General features: G+C 32.1%; 1 protein-coding gene across 1 annotated transcript; it reads left to right on the forward strand.

The window, feature by feature from the left end:
• Positions 1–269: 269 nt before the first annotated feature.
• Positions 270–13,669, forward strand: LOC134278744 (uncharacterized). The gene is made up of 5 exons (XM_062761033.1): positions 270–396; positions 2,769–3,026; positions 3,424–3,462; positions 4,387–4,563; positions 12,972–13,669. Exons 2-5 carry the CDS (start codon positions 2,792–2,794, stop codon positions 13,667–13,669), a joined length of 1,149 nt encoding a protein of 382 aa, XP_062617017.1. The 5' UTR covers positions 270–396; positions 2,769–2,791.
• Positions 13,670–16,599: the final 2,930 nt, after the last annotated feature.

Consider the following 16,599-nt stretch of genomic DNA (forward strand, 5'->3'; position numbering starts at 1 on the left):
TTAGCAATGGTCATGAAAAATTCATGTTCAAATGTTCACTTTATAAGACAAAACATATGTCAATAGTGTTCCCTTTTATAAACCAATTATCCATTGTTATGACATACATACTGCATAAATGTCATTTGAGGCACTTCATTTCAAACAGCTTAAATTTTATTATTTTTGCACTGTATACATGTAACTGTGAAAAACCTATGTTTGATGTAAATACTTTAATTGCCTCTTAAAAGTATAAAAAATGTTATCGTGTCAGACAGCGATAGTTCTGGATAGGAAGTGTATACTTAGGTGTACAGAAGTTGCCAGCAAAGGTCAAGTATAAAATATTTACTAGCGATGTCATGACACACACTTTATCATTATCTAGCTGAAGATTAACAGAGTCACTTGCAGGTAAATTAAATTTCTACTTCAACTCTACTACATGTACTTGAATATATTTATTAGATTAAAAGAAATATTTACGAAAGAAGGTATAACAGCAAAGCCTTTGTATTAATTCCCTGAAACTATATTATAAAATCAGAGTCTTCTTTTTTCAACATATCAGTTTAAGTGTAATTCATAATTTTTTTTCCAATTTCTCGTCAATACATTCATCTAGAAATAAGCAGCTTACTTACTGGTCATTTTAAAAAGATGCCCCTAGCTGTACATTTGCTAGCAACTGCACGCAACAATGTTACTACAATGAACATATTATCATACGTCAATTAAATTGGTACATTTTGACATTGGTGACAATAAGTGCTGAGACGACAGCTCCCATCCTGCAAAGTGAGGGACAAAATTTATGTTCTTTATTGTAACATATATTTTCAAAGGTTTCATTCTAAGGAAATTTTCCTGTAAACAGACTCCTGTATGTTATTTAAGGAGAAAGATACAAAAAAAAAAATTTATTGTGCCCGAAAATTATTTTAAATATAAATTAGTATTGCCTTTCATTTTCCTTAAGAAACATGCTTCAAGTGATTTACATGATATTTTTGAAGAGGTTTTTCTATACTGTCACAAATGTAATGTTTCACAACAAACTCTAAATAATATTGAATCACACCAGAAACAGATATATCACATTCCGGAAGTAGTTATAACACCATCCCGATCATCATCATATGATTTTCTGGTACACATTTTTGCTCGAGTTCGAGATTTAATGACGTAAGCTGCTAAGCAACCCAATCGCAACTTCTCGGGCCTTTCGGACTAGCAGAAAGTGACCTCGAATGTACATGGTAGCCACCATGACACCATGACAACCCTCCTTTTTCACGATCTTTGAAATAAATGCATGGAGACCTTTTATCTGTGGGATATGGAGTTTAGCTTTATTCAAAGTAATGACATTACCTAAAATATACCATAGAAGGGACTTCTAACTCCGTATATCCTATATTTGAATAAACAGGAAACGTATACATTTTTAACATCCGGTGATGTTAATACATTCGAGGTTGTTTTTTCGACCTCTGACGGAGAGACCCGAGATGATGCGATTGAAGCAAACCTAACAACGCAGCGTAATTCCTAACGTCACGAATCTTCATCATCAGGTGACATAGTACTCTAGGTTACCCTCTTCCTTCGGCATCGGATGATAAAATACTCCAGAACTTTTCTATCACCTGAGGGCAGATATTCTTCTATCACACTTCGAAGCTATTTGATATATCAAAATGATCAATGTTCAATTATTTCTTAAATAAAAGACAAATCTCTCTTTCTAATAAACAAAAAAGATAATGTTAATTAATGTTTAATCGTTAATGCTCGTTTTACTGCTTCAAGCGACAGTGCATTAGCCAATCAAACCGTCTCTGTACTTTAGTCAGTAGAGCGCCCCCTCGCTAATCAGAAGGTCTTGAATTCGAATCTCGGCCGAGACTGACAAAGAGTGCACCATGTTAACATTTGCACTTTTGTTAATGCATGTTCTAACCTTTTATTATTTACCTCATGTGTTTCACTTAGTTTTACTGTTGATTTAATGCAATCATGCGATCCGAATTTCCGGATCACGACAATGTATTTTCTGAATATATATCACCCCTCTCTAAAACTAATTTCGAAGTACACAAAAACATGACATTATTTTTCTTGCGCATTTAAAAATCCCTTGTTATCATGCTTTGTTTTTTTTTTTGGATAATATTTCTACAATGAAACCTATGGAGAAAGGGAATAGTATTGAAGAATTTTTTTTTTTTTTTATTTCGCTATATGTAGGTAAGGTCATTTATAAATACAATTATAACAGTAATTAATGATCCAAAGAGCCGTTTTACGACTCGTTGACAGGCGCCTCGTACGAGCTGATGATCCGCACCTTTCAACTCGACATGATACAACCCTTCGGATCTAAATACTGTTATAATAAAATATATTTATTTATTTTACCTATAAAATGGATTAATTCTGACAATGAACTTCAGTTTTAACAGTTATTCTGACACCTTTAATGTTTCAATGTTTACATGTCATGTAACTCGATCAAATAAATTCCGAAAATGTATGAGCAAGCTAAAAACTGAAAAAATGATGCCCATTATATACATGTATCCTTTAAAATTAAAAGAAAAACTGTCATCACTTATTTCAAAGAGTTTGAAATTTTAAAATAATTAAGAGATTTTCGCGAATGTTCAGTTGGAATACGAATAGAGTAACGATGTCCAGATTGTCAATCACCTTTTAATTTGAGGTAAATACACGAATCTAAACCTTCTAAAAATAATTCTAAGGATACCTTTTTTTAACTGTAGATGAATCCGTAAACTGAACGTCTATGAAAACCATGATGGCGACGTGTATGATTTTCAAACTTTTGTTCTGGAGCTTCCTTATAACAGTATTTATGACAGATTTAAATTATGGTCAAAGTCATTTGGTAACGGACACTTTTTCAAGACAAAAGGAAACCGTTCTACTAAAGGAAATACTTCAACTTGTCAAAAACCAAGCAGAGAAAATGCAAACCTTAGAGAGAGAGCTTACATCTATGAATGATAAACTCTCTAAGTGTAAGTATCTAAAGATTTTTCTTCTAAACAAAACTATGTAATTATAACTTCGTCAATATTGTAAATGTGAATCATAAAGCAATGAGTGGCAATCTAGCATCACTGTAGACAAAAAAGGATTAAAAAAAATATGAAATAACTGCTTGATTTTTATTTTTTTTCTCCACTCAAAGCTGTAACACATTTGTGTCTACGCTTTTGTCTGCAAAAAGTTTGACTTGTAACATGCAATATAGGCCTATACTTAACTTATTTATAAAGTTATAAAGACTTTTTTAATATCTTAATAAAATCAGTTTTCGTCAGAGGTAAGAATGTAACATGAACTTTAATGTATTAACTCAGTATACATACAGGTATATGATGACATGCTTATGTTTAATATATTTCGTTTCAGGCCTTTCCATATCAAGATCATTTCCTTCTGGACGCCATGGTAAAAAAAACTATCAGTTTTACATCAAATTACTGAAGCTTTAATTTTTAGACCTTATTTCACTTCATATTTATCAATAAAAAACTATACTGAATACTACGTAAGGATTTGATTTCATCAGTTTTTTTTTTCATTTTTTTTAATTTTTAACAGATAACTGTAGTTTCTAAAATACACCACTGATTGTTAATTCTTTGGTCTACACCATGACTCCTTTTTTACAAAATTTCAAAATTTCTTACTCAATATTTTTACCCTGTCAATAAGTTTATGAGAGAAATAAATCATTTTATATCTTCATAAATGATTCACATACTATAGACAATCTTTGTCACGCTTAAATGCCTATATTATTTATAATACACGTTGTTTTATTTGTACAATATATCGAAAGTTATAATCATCATTATTTAGCATCGTTATCATCATAATTGCCATAAAATGTCTATAAACATACATATAACTATAAACATCGTCATTTTTTGTGTAAAATTATATCATTATCAGTCATTTTCATCATTAACATTATCATTATAAAAGAAAACGTGCCAAAGAAAAGATTTAAAAAAAAAATAGATTCGCAGAAAAAAAATCGTGCTAAAGACAACTGTAAATCAACCTGAGAAATATCATGCATTTTCCAAATTGCAATAAAGATTAAGCCATGTAACGTTCTCTTAATTTTAGAGTTATTGGCTTTCATATCTTTCAAAAGACAATGATTTCCTTGAAAAAAACTTTTTAAGTCTATTTTTTATGAAGTTTTTCACATAAATCATTCTTGAGAATTCAAAAACATGTGATTACAAACCAGATTCTCTTTTTTTTTTTTAGAAAATAATATTATCATAAAAAGTAACGTTCAACAGTTTCTGTAATTCAAAAAACGAGTATAGTAATCCTGAACCGATTCATTTTATTTAGACGAGGAACAGCAAGATACGACAACATCTTTAATCTCAAGAGAAAAATCAACAACCCTTGAAACAAATCCAACTATGCAGTTAACATCAGCTTCTGATATACCGATTGTAAAAACGGAAGGAGAAACTGCAACTAGGCAGGATTCTTTATCAACAACAGATACAGCAACATCTGCAGGTAATATTCGCTTATTTCATTTTACACGTATTGGGAAAGCAATCTCTAATTTATTTTTTTGTTTCAGAATTTCTAATGGTTTGTTTTACTCTGTATTATTACTAAAAATATCAATAAAGGAAGGGGATTTCGAATTCGTTTAAGAATAAATAATATTTTTTTTCTTTCAAAATCCTGGTACATGTCTTTGTCCTTAATAAGTTGTCTCTCTCATTTGTGAAGTATTCTTTAGTTATGCAGCTTAATGGAGGTATGTAAAGTGCACGATGTTTTTTCGATATTGTCAACATCGCTTTAAACATACCAGTCCTCCTAATATCATAACATATTCAACATGACAATAATTCCTTTGTTTATCTCTACATATTACATTGTTTAACAATATAACGTCAGCATCTTGTTGACATTTCTTTCCCCCTTTCTGTTGTTTTCATTCTTCACATCGTCGACATCGCAATATTGATCGATACCGAGTCGACATCGTGTCAACATTGCCCTTCTTATTTTGCTTGTTTACATCGTTCACATCGACGACATCGCAATGTTGGTCGACATCGAGTCGACATCGTGTCAACATTGCCTTCTTTTTATCCTGTTTACATCGTTCACATCGTCGACATCGCAATGTTGGTCGACATCGTGTCGACATCGTGTCAACATTGCCTTCTTTTTATCCTGTTTACATCGTTCACATCGTCGACATCGCAATGTTGGTCGATATCGAGTCGATGTCGTGTCAACATTGCCCTTCTTATTTTTCTTGTTTACATCGTTCACATCGTCGACATTGCAATGTTGGTCGATATCGAGTCGACATCGTGTCAACATTGCCCTTCTTTTTTTTCTTGTTTACATCGTTCACATCGTCGACATCGCAACGTTGGTGGACATCGAGTTGACATCGTGTCAACATTGCGTTCTTTTTATCTTGTTTACATCGTTCACATCGTCGACATTGCAATGTTGGTCGATATCGAGTCGACATCGTGTCAACATTTTCTTTTTCAACATCTAACTCGCTTCATGAAATATGCCGGCGTGAAGCGTCGTAGTTCATAATTTCATGAATCTTCAAAAATTAGATTCATTTCTTAAATAATAACAATGTAGACGACGTAAACGCGATATCAAATCAAAGTTGTCAACATTGCGATGGCGACGTCGACGATGTCGTCATGTAGCAATAATAACAATGTAGACGATGTAAACGCGATATCGTATCGACATTGTTTACATTGCGATGTCGACGTTGACGATGTTGTCATGAAGAAACAATAACAATGTAGACGATGTAAACATGATATCGTATAAACATTGTTTACATTGCGATGCCGACAATATCGAATTGATTAAGGGAACCGGACATGAATGGCTTAATGTCCGGACATGCCACATTTTGGTTAAAAGAGCAAAATGTGACTTTGTGCTTTAGTATGCCTTTTAAAAATTTTTAAATATGAATAAAGTTTTTTTGCTGCAAAGTGTTTTAGGACATTTTGAAAAAAATGGAACGTGGGTTGATCCAAAAGTTCGCAGAATTTCTATTTAAAATTTTATCTTAATTGTTTGAAAGCAATCAATTGACATATGTATAAAAATAAGCTACATTACGAGGGTCATTCAAAAAATACGTAGACAATGCTTCTCATCGTCATATGATTATTACAAGATTATAGATCAACACATTTTCGTAAACTTAAACATTTATGTTGTCAAAGTGTGAAGTTTCATTCCATTTGATTAAACAGAACTCACGTTAGCTAAAATTAAAAGCAACATGTTTTGTTACCACGGAGCACGGTTTACCAATATTGTAACGTCAAAAACAACGCTGAGAAAATTTGTCAAAAGTATACACATTTTTGTTATTTCAAACACGGTTTATTGCGTCTTCTCCATTCGAAACACATATCCACAATACTTAACACCTGGTTTGCTAACAATTGTACAAATATAGCTTGAATTAGAATGTTATTGTTTTCAAATTCTTTGATTTACCAAGCAACTTTATTATTTCTGCAACATTGAAGCACACATCATGTTCAATGACGTTCCTAACTCTTTTGACAATATTTTTAACTTTAACCTGTTTCTTTGCAGACAATCCATCGTCCGATTAAAACTCGCTACCACTCAAAAATTTAATACAAATACACTTATTTTTTTTTTCATACAGATCCTGATTTATAAGGATTTTTTAAGCTTATAGAAAAAGTTTCCTGAATGTAAAGTCTAATTTTATTGCTACTTGCTGCTCCGTGACGTCCTCCAACGTCATGGTTTTTTGCCTTTTTCAATCAATTCCATATGTATTTAGAAGCTGATATCTTCTAAATGGAACGAGCTATTACATAACCTGATTTCATTTTAATTCATACAACGATACTTTATTTAAACATGTAGATTTTATTTCGTTTCAGCTCCATTTATTAGAGGTATAGCTGTAAATACTATAAAGTGAAAATAAGAAAATTACTCAATTTTGACGGTCTCCGTGACCCCATTTTTGCTGTTCTAAATCATTGGTAATTTTAATAATTATGAGTATACATTTCAATTTTTTTACTCAAATTATTTGAATCTGTTGTTAAAATATTTGTGCCAAATTTGGATATAATATGACGTTAAATAAAAAAGTTAGGACAAAAGTCTGCGAATTTTTTGAATGACCCTCGTATATCAATAAAGGAAAATTTCTTCATGTTCTGATTACCATAAAGGCCATACGAGCATTCTTAATATGGACAGTTTAAAAAAATTCTAAGGAGATTTTGACGTAACGTCGAGTTGGGTTTGTAACGTCACCATCTTGTAAATATCTACTTAAACATTCCAGAGAATTGTGTATTTTCCCCATTCTTTCCTCAAAAAAGATTTTGTATCCTCTTGTACTTACATTCCTTCTGTTAAAGTTATTTCTAAAATGCAATCTTAAGCTTTCCACTGATGTTCAGATGTTAATTGTATTGTTAAACACAGTATGTCAATGGTCCTTGGCCATTAAAGCTTTATTTTTCAGTGAAGAAAAACATATTTCAGAAGGAGTTCACAGTTAACCTACTCCATGGGAGGTTTACTTTCCTTAATTTTTTACCCCACTGGAAAACAAGTCCCTTTGCTTGTCTGTATCAGATCAGTAGTATCTGCGTTTACGCGTAATATACGTTTATAATATGACTGAATTTTGACATTGAGATGATTAACGGCAAATCGTCAATTACAATAAACTACAAAATAAATATCCAGTAAAATTTGATAATTTCTCACACGAAGGTTTATAATAGGTTTAGCAATTGTTCCTCGCTTTTAGATTTAGGATTAAAATTAAAATGAACGATTAAATTTTTCCAACGCTTTTCATGCATAATAATGAACAAAATACGCAAGTAAAATGATAATTATTTTATTTTAAATGTAAACAAGTATTTCATACAGTTTTTGGGCTATTGATTCAACCTGTGCACATAGAGAACTAGGAGCCTAGCGTTTGTTTACATTTTTCTTCACTTTTGTAAGCTGCACAGTATCTAACGTTCATCCTTATTTTTTTGGGTAGATCTTTGGTTAAATTTTCATGATAAACTTTTATTTTATCTTTTAATTTTACTCACGATAAATGTATAAATCTGTTGAAAAATATCATTGCAATCATGCCATGAACAGCTGCCAAACACATCGGCATTTTCGTAGTTCAATGTAAAGCTGTCGCCAGTGTCTCCGTCTTTATCAGTATTTTACGATACGTATGCCTTTAGTTAGTGATCAAATTGAAAATTAACTGGCTCGGACAAGTGTCTCAATCCATTGGATCCATCCATCCCTTTCCGGCGACCGAAATTCCTCAAACTTTTTATCATCAAACTTCGGACGCGTTTCTTGTGTCTTTTCAGCATCGATTAACATTTTTCACGAATAAGAATATTCCCAGACAGCAATCTGTTCACTATTACTGATCACAAGTAGCCTTTCACAAAATATTCCCTTCGAAATAGATTCCTTAGCTTAATGCATTCGAAGCGTAACCGCCATGCAAGCCGATTTACATCTTTCGTCATTTTTCAAAATCTACGACGGGCAGTCAGTGCAATAATTAAAATTCGAAAATATTCAAACTTGTTATTTATAACTTATATATACATTTGAGACAGACAATTGGCCTTCACAGAATTTGATCACGTGACCGACCCACTTCAATTCCCATTGAAGTTTATAAACTTGTTATTTATTTCTTAATTAAGCGATCGAATATATTAAGAGTAAAGCTTGAACCTTCAGAAAAATAAAAGCACATGTTACACTGTGTATAGCGGATACATTAATGCCCATAAGAAACTACGGACATTGGAAGATTAAAGAACACAAAGAAACATTAATAAGTATTTTTTTGCATGTCTAATCTTTTCTTTTTAAGAAGTATAATTTCATGTTTATAATCAAAGAACTTGCATTCTTTTTCTTAGCTGCAAAACTGTAGCTCTCCCGAAAAATATATTGACAGACCGGAGAGCTACAGTGCCAACCATTGAAAAAAAAAACTGTATATTTATTGCGCACAAAAATTTGCGCTTGATTCTGGATAAATTCTTTTAAACTCTTACCTCAATTGCCAAAAAGGTGATTTTATAGAAATTTCTTACATACCTTTCTATCAAGTGCTCTCGTAGTTGACATCTGCACGAAGCCCTTTTGACCGAATTATATTGCAAACAAAAAATAAGAAGATTTATTTTTATCTGGCAAACAATTTTTTTTTTCGATAATCTCACTTTCAGGGCCAGGAGGGCTATTTAGTATTAACAATAATAATAAGGAATGTTTTGTTGTTGAAACAGCGAAATAATATCTTAGGATCACACGGTTTGTAATATTTTGAGATGAAATTTTGAAGAACATGGAGAAATAAATGGAGAAACAGCGCACTTTTTTGTGCGCAATAAATATACAGCTTTCCAAAATAAATTTGTTAAAATTATTCCTTCCTATCCACAACATAGGATTTTTACTCTTTTTTCTTTATCTAATATTGTTCAGATAAAATGATATAGAATAATATAAATAATATAGAAAAATATGTAATAACCGAGAAAAAGTTACATTATACTGTTTATTCTGTGACATTAACGAAGCCAAAGAGACAGTTCAGGCTTTCTAGAAAGCCACACTTGTCCTTCACTACTATCAATATCATGATGAGGAGTAAGGGAAGAGGCTTGATTAAACATTTACTGGAACCTGCAATATATTTTTGTTTTTTAAGGATTCTTATGAAGTTTAGTAATCCAATCTATCTATCTATCTATCTAAAATCCTGCGACTTTTCATGAAGAAATTCTTCAAAATCATATATACACACACACACATATATATATATATATATATATATATATATATATATATATATATATATATATATATATATATATATATATATATATATATATATATTCCATCCGTGACCTTGTATCTACTTGATAGATCCGACATTTAGGATATACAGTGTTGTTGGTTTTTTAGTGCTTTATATATTATATATATATATATATATATATATATATATATATATATATATATATATATATATATATATATATATATATATATATATATATATATATATATATATATATATCAAATATAAGGATGATTTTGAAGAATTTCTTCCTAAGAAAGGGAAGTATGGGTATAAGTAGGATTAGTACTTGTAGAATTAAATCCAAGTTCTTCTGAAATACAATTTATATAATGAGCCTTACAAACGACGACAATGTTGTTACCGTTGCTTTGTTGGCAGGGACCAATACGTACTGATTATGTAATCTATCTTATTCTGTTTTCACTTCTGGATTATTGAACACAGAAGAATAGATGGTTTTCATATTACCCCTTAATCTTTTAATACGCGACTTTAACATGGATCTGATACATTTAATCCATTTTGACAAAGATTTAACGTCTTCTTTTTCATATCTAACTCATCATCGTAAGTTTCAACAGAATCCATAATATTTATGATATTCCGAGTTGAAGGATCGGGGTTCCCTATATCCAAGACCTTTAAAAATAATTGATCGAAGGTCCTCGTTATTAACTATATTTACGGCACCTGTACTAACGTGTCCAGCAGGAATATAGTTATAGGGCGAAGAAGAACATGAACATGATGCAGAATTATGTTTTAGGTACTCGGTATCAAGGCCATGTAAATTTTTCTTTTTTTGTAATTGAAAAGTTTAGATGCAATGGACAATTTACGGGTTAACGGATTTTCTTTTCATCATTATACCTCTCTATAACAGAGAACATTGACCCTTAGCTAACATTTCAGTATTCGTACCTTAAAGTTCAAAGTGGAACATTTGTTTTGTCAACAACAGATGCATCACAGTCAGGCTTAATTGGATATGGTCACCAAGGCACTGGCGGTTACAATTTTGCTTGGAATTCTATTTACCCATAAAATGTTAGGTCACCTGTGTAGGGTTTAGAGTATCTGCTTTAGAGTTGCAAAGTAAGGGGTTGGTCCTTAGGTAGCGGGTTCGAATCCCACTATGGGATATGGAGACAAGTCCTTCGAATGAGACTGTAAAAACCGAGGTCAATTGTCGCAGGAGGTGCTTGCACTAAAAACATCCCTTCCTGCTCAATGGACTTAAGTGTCGAGAAAAGGACGAAATAGGCCGAATTAATTCTCCATCGGCAAGTGATGGCGTCTCCATATGCGTGAAAAAATATAGAGAGAGGGACGTTAAACGTAATCAATCATAATATGTAAGAATGAGGCATGCTCATTAAGAAAATTAAATAAGCCACACCAAATCTGATAATTCATCCTGCCTCCTTTTAAATTGCAATCTTTCTACTTCAAAAATTGCATTTAATGCAGTCCGCTATCATAATCATTACATGCATCCTTAAACTGAAAGAAACCGATTGTGCAATTTGGGTTTTTAAGATGGTCAGTTTACGTTGGTTTTCCTCTCAATAGCGCATGCACGCGGCGGATGCCTACTTTTCAGTATGTTTTCCCCTGACCCGGTGAATTCAGGGTTTGTCCAGACTTTCTCGCAAACAATCACATTTACCCACTTGACTTGTCTCCGTAAAGTTCATTTTCTCATTGAATGTCTGTTGGACCTAGTGAATGATAGTCTTCGAAATGCACACGTTTGTCTCTTTCAACCAAGGGCTCTCTTGTTAAAAGGGCTGGATAATATCTTTATTTCAAGAATAAACACATTAAGGATCTCCATGCGAAAGCAAATCTAGGCTTTGTCAGATACGCAAATGAGAATTTTAACTTTATGAGATTTTTCGATTGTTTGTCGGGGGTATTGTCATATGAGTTTCAATTAGTCAGGAAATATAAGACAAAGTAAAATAAAATTTTAGTTACATTTTAATTAAAGATTATTTTAAACGTTAGATAGGAATACGTGTACTAAATATACATTATAAGAAATAAAATTAATTTTCTCAAAATTTCATCCTGAGTTTCTTTTTCCTTTCGGTATATAAAGATTCATTGAAGTCATATCCCAACGAAATCCAAACAAAATGTAAAAATTCAAAATTGTTATACGATTCTTTTCTAATATCATATAAATAATAGTGTATCGGGCCTGATGCAAGTTTTGGACTAGGTGAGACAGCATCTTGGAACTACGGCGATATCCCTGTCTTAGAACAATGTCAAGGACTTGTTTCATTTTATAATTTATTTGTTTATTGACAAAATAATTTGCACGTCGAATTTATCTTAAAGAATTAGCTGAAATATAGAAAGCTTTATTATACTATCATGCAATAAAAAATATGCAAAGTTCACAGAATTTTTCCTTATGGCTGTGTTGTATTCTTTGCAGGTAATAAAGGAAAAGAATTCATTATCCTGTTCATGCGAAACATCAACGACGCTGAAAATCCCGTAACTGTCTATATAACAACAGAACATAACACGTCTGTCAATATTTCTACTTCAGCTCATTTAAATTCGAGCATTAAGGCAGCAACAGACAGAATAATGAATGTTTCATCTTTTTCCAAAATAATGCTCTCTAGATATCTGACTTGTGATTATCTAAGAATAGAACCCAAGGCTGTACTAATACAGACATCTGAATTATCCACTGTTTCTATATTTGATAGTTCTTATAAAACATATTCTAACGATGGGGCAATGGTTATTCCAACCAACAGACTATCAATGAAATATCTAGTTTCCTCAACGAATCCAGACAGAACCCGTAGTTATTTATCTAGCCAATTTGCTGTCGCAGCATTATATGAGGTAACGAGTGTAAATATAAGATTTAATATAAAAAAGAATACTTCTCTTTCCCTTCTCGGTAGAACATACAGAGACAACGATTTATTAACTATAATTTTAAATAAATATGAAACTTTGCAAGTAATGCACACCACGGATCTTACTGGAACATTTATTGTGTCGACAAAACCTATATCGGTATTCTCTGGAAATCGATGTCAGTTTCTAAAAAACGGATGTAGTCACATGATGACGCAGTTACCCCCAACCACCGAATTTGATAATAGATACATTGTACCCCCATTCTATGGTGAATGGGGGACATTGATACAAGTGATAAGTGAAAGACAGAGTTCCATTAACATCAGTGTCGGAAGCACAGTATCAATGTGGCACATGCAAGAAAAAGAATTCAAAAACACAGAAGTGACAACAGATGAAACAACGATTATAGAGTCAACTAATCCCGTCTTAGTTACTGGTTTTGGAATGGGTTCCAGCAATAACGATCCTTACATGACAGTCATGCCCGGTGTCCATCAATATATCGACAACTACAAGATTGTTATTCCAGACGGATATAGAGATAACTATATTTGTGTGATAATTCCGGAAAAGTCTAAAAATTACCTTCAGATAAATGGTATCCCGATTGAAAGTAATATCACTGTGCGTCTAAGCTCTGCAGTTTTGGATACCATATACAGCATTTATACATTTAAAGTGAACAGTGGGGCAAAAGTTTTATCGACAACTAATAATGCAGCATTCGGGTTAATTGCCTACAGTCACAGACATTCCGATGGATATGCATTCGCTGGCAACTATGTACTTCCGTAAACGTTTGTTAATACCATGCTTTATTCTTAAAAATGAGAAAAAAAAATGTGCAATTAATTGCAATTAAGCTGCTAACATCATGGCACGCGAGTCATTATTTTATTAAATTCGCAGAAAGACTAGGTGTCAGTTTGTATTAAGATATTTTAATTTATGTATAGAAAGCGATGGAAATCAAGCAACAGTATCTTATAATAGTACTAATATGATGACAATGGAATGATGTTTAACTTAAATGAAAATTATTTTATCATAAAAGGGAACTGTTGTCTGGATAAGTCGGAATGGGCTGATTCTCTGATGCGTTATTCATATAATTTACAAATCATATTATTTAATATGTAAAGTCTATTAACACATTTAGTTTTTGCTGTAAATTAATTTTTTTTTCCCATTTTTAGATAAATTCAATCATAAAAGGCACGAAGATGCCCTAAATTCAAATATTTAAACTCCAAAATCTTATATAATGTTAATGTCTTTTGTGTTTCGAAAAAAAGATGTTGGCAATGAGATTTTCAATTATAAAGGCATAAAACTAGATCTGATGTGGCCGGATACATAGGAATAAAGGCATAATTGTTTAGTTTTAGAATATATTTTATTCAATGAATTGGATTAAACAGCAGACATAAATGCCTATGATCGTTCTCTCCATAGTTCAAGATACAATTACAAGTACATGTAATCAATGAAAAAATGTATGAAGAGTAGATTATCAATATGTATATATTTAGAATGAATTTAGAGAGAGAGAGAGAGAGAGAGAGAGAGAGAGAGAGAGAGAGAGAGAGAGAGAGAGAGAGGGAGGGAGAGAACAACATATGTTTGAATAATTGTTGTTTACCCCGAATAGGAAAAATTCCATAACAAAGTAGCTAATACCTAAATGATATATTTCACATAAAATATCATAATTAAAAGGACAAAATGAATGAAAATCATGTCTTTCTTTTCAGATATATATCTGTAGCATATAGAGAAAGACTTATCAAAATTATGAGTATAAGCTAAGATATGACAGTTAATCTGCAAGAAAAGATTGCACAGTATAAATGCCTGAAAAAACAAAGGTTGCATCTACTGATTTGTTGTTTCTTGTCAAGGTCACGCCACTTTTTTTTTAGCTCAAACTTGTAAACAACGTTCAACTGGAACATGCAAAGCTGAGAAATATGTTATAACAACTTGAGACGACCATGGTAACTGTGAAAACTCATTCAACTTTTCTGCGCAGGTGTTCAATACGTATAAATGTATTAGGGACGTTACGCACGGTGTTGATGTCACATATGGTAACGTTATAAATGACGTTTAACGTCACGTAAACGGAAAGTAAAAAGACACAAGTAATCTTTACCTATTAATCTACTTTCTTTTTAGTTGTTAAAAGTGCAGGTTTAAAATTAATGCTTAAAACATTTAGAAGCCATGTAATATAAATATATTTTGCGTTGGACATCAATTTAGTGTGTAAACACTCTTAAATCGACGCATTCCAGGATATTTTCATTTTTTTTTCTTCTGTTATAGGTGAATAATTTCGTTTTGTATCGTCTTGCACTTGGAATTTGGAACTTTGGTTACTGGGCAATTTATTAGTTTAAAGTACAACATTTTTAGCAAAATATTTTCCCTTGATGAACAAACGATCCACCTCACTTGTCTGTTTTGAGCTTTCCGTAGAGTTTACTCTTTGATGTGGCGTGTAAAAGGTAAAAGTCATTGTCATCATCCCCTGTACACAATATAGCAAACACTCTTCCTTCAGTTATGATGACAGAATTCTGATGTGTAGACTCACTATTCAATATCAGTTTAAGGAACGAAAAAAAAGATATCAAACAATAAATTTGTTCATACGCAATGTAAAAAAGAATGAAATTTAGATTTAATTTTGAATGTTTCATAGACAATATAATGCCCGGGGTGGGTAGGGGGTGTCCTTTTTCAAGGTACATGTGAAAAAAAAAATATCATTAATGATTATCTCCCTAAACGGAGTTGGTGTGTTGGGGGTTGGTATGGTTTTTTTTTTTAACAATTAGGTACTTTTGCTTTTGAGAGAGAATGCGCGTGTGTGTGTGAGAGAGGGTGTGTGTGTGAGTGAGGTGTGTAATTATCCTCCCTATACTTATATGTTTCGATTGATAATAATATACATTATTTCTACGAGGGTTTTTTTTTGTTCTCGCTGAAATTTTCTGTACTAAAATTGTCTAATTTGTCACCTTTTTATCCCCCTTCCTAAACTTTTTAAAGCTAATTCTGCATCCCTGTGTATCGTAGTGAATCGAAAGGGACGGGAGCGTTGCAGCTAGCAATTCAACATCGATAGGACCTGTCGACAGGAAAAATTGCGTTGCGTTTTATATTGATTTCTTAAATTGAGTACCTTTTTATGAAAGCAATAAATTTTTGATTCGCTCTGTTTACATTGTCCATGGCAAATTTATACAATATCCCTTTAAGTGGTCAGGACACCCCCAACCCCGGGGGAAAAAACACCAAAAAACAAAACACACACAAAAAAATATACTTGAGAAACGAATATTGCACCTTCATTAAAGTTAGTATGTAATGATAAAATAGTAAGTCTATAAACTCTCCCATGTCTCCCAAAGAGGAAAGGGGAATATAAATGGGATGGAGTCTGTAAAAACTGTTTAAGCAGTCGGAATGTGAATTAATTTCTTCTACCTTCTTTCATTTAGTGCACCCCTCTTTATTTTATTTTACTTTTTTTTTTTTTTTTTTTTTTTTTTACAATTTTACAAACTTCTGGGTTTAACAATGAATGTGTTGACGTGTCTTAATTAAGATTAATGCAAACCGTTAACATCTGCATTTTTTTTTTCGTAGCGAGACGTCATAGCTGCAGATCACGTCAAAATCCCGTAGATGAGACAAATAAGTAGACCAATTTAACT

The sequence above is a fragment of the Saccostrea cucullata genome, unplaced genomic scaffold (genome assembly GCF_032062105.1).
Source record: "Saccostrea cucullata isolate Sc308-1 unplaced genomic scaffold, CSIRO_AGI_Scuc_v1 ctg440, whole genome shotgun sequence".
In the NCBI taxonomy this organism is placed as follows: Eukaryota; Metazoa; Mollusca; class Bivalvia; order Ostreida; family Ostreidae; genus Saccostrea; species Saccostrea cuccullata.

What these genes read in the sequence shown, in the direction of transcription:
- LOC134278744 (XM_062761033.1), top strand. Translation starts at nt 2,792, where the DNA reads ATGAAAACCATGATGGCGACGTGTATGATTTTCAAACTTTTGTTCTGG. An exon ending in ATTTCCTTCTGGACGCCATG is followed by an intron (nt 3,463 to 4,386) that starts GTAAAAAAAACT and finishes CATTTTATTTAG; the next exon opens with ACGAGGAACAGCAAGATACG. An exon ending in AGATACAGCAACATCTGCAG is followed by an intron (nt 4,564 to 12,971) that starts GTAATATTCGCT and finishes AAACTTTGCAAG; the next exon opens with TAATGCACACCACGGATCTT.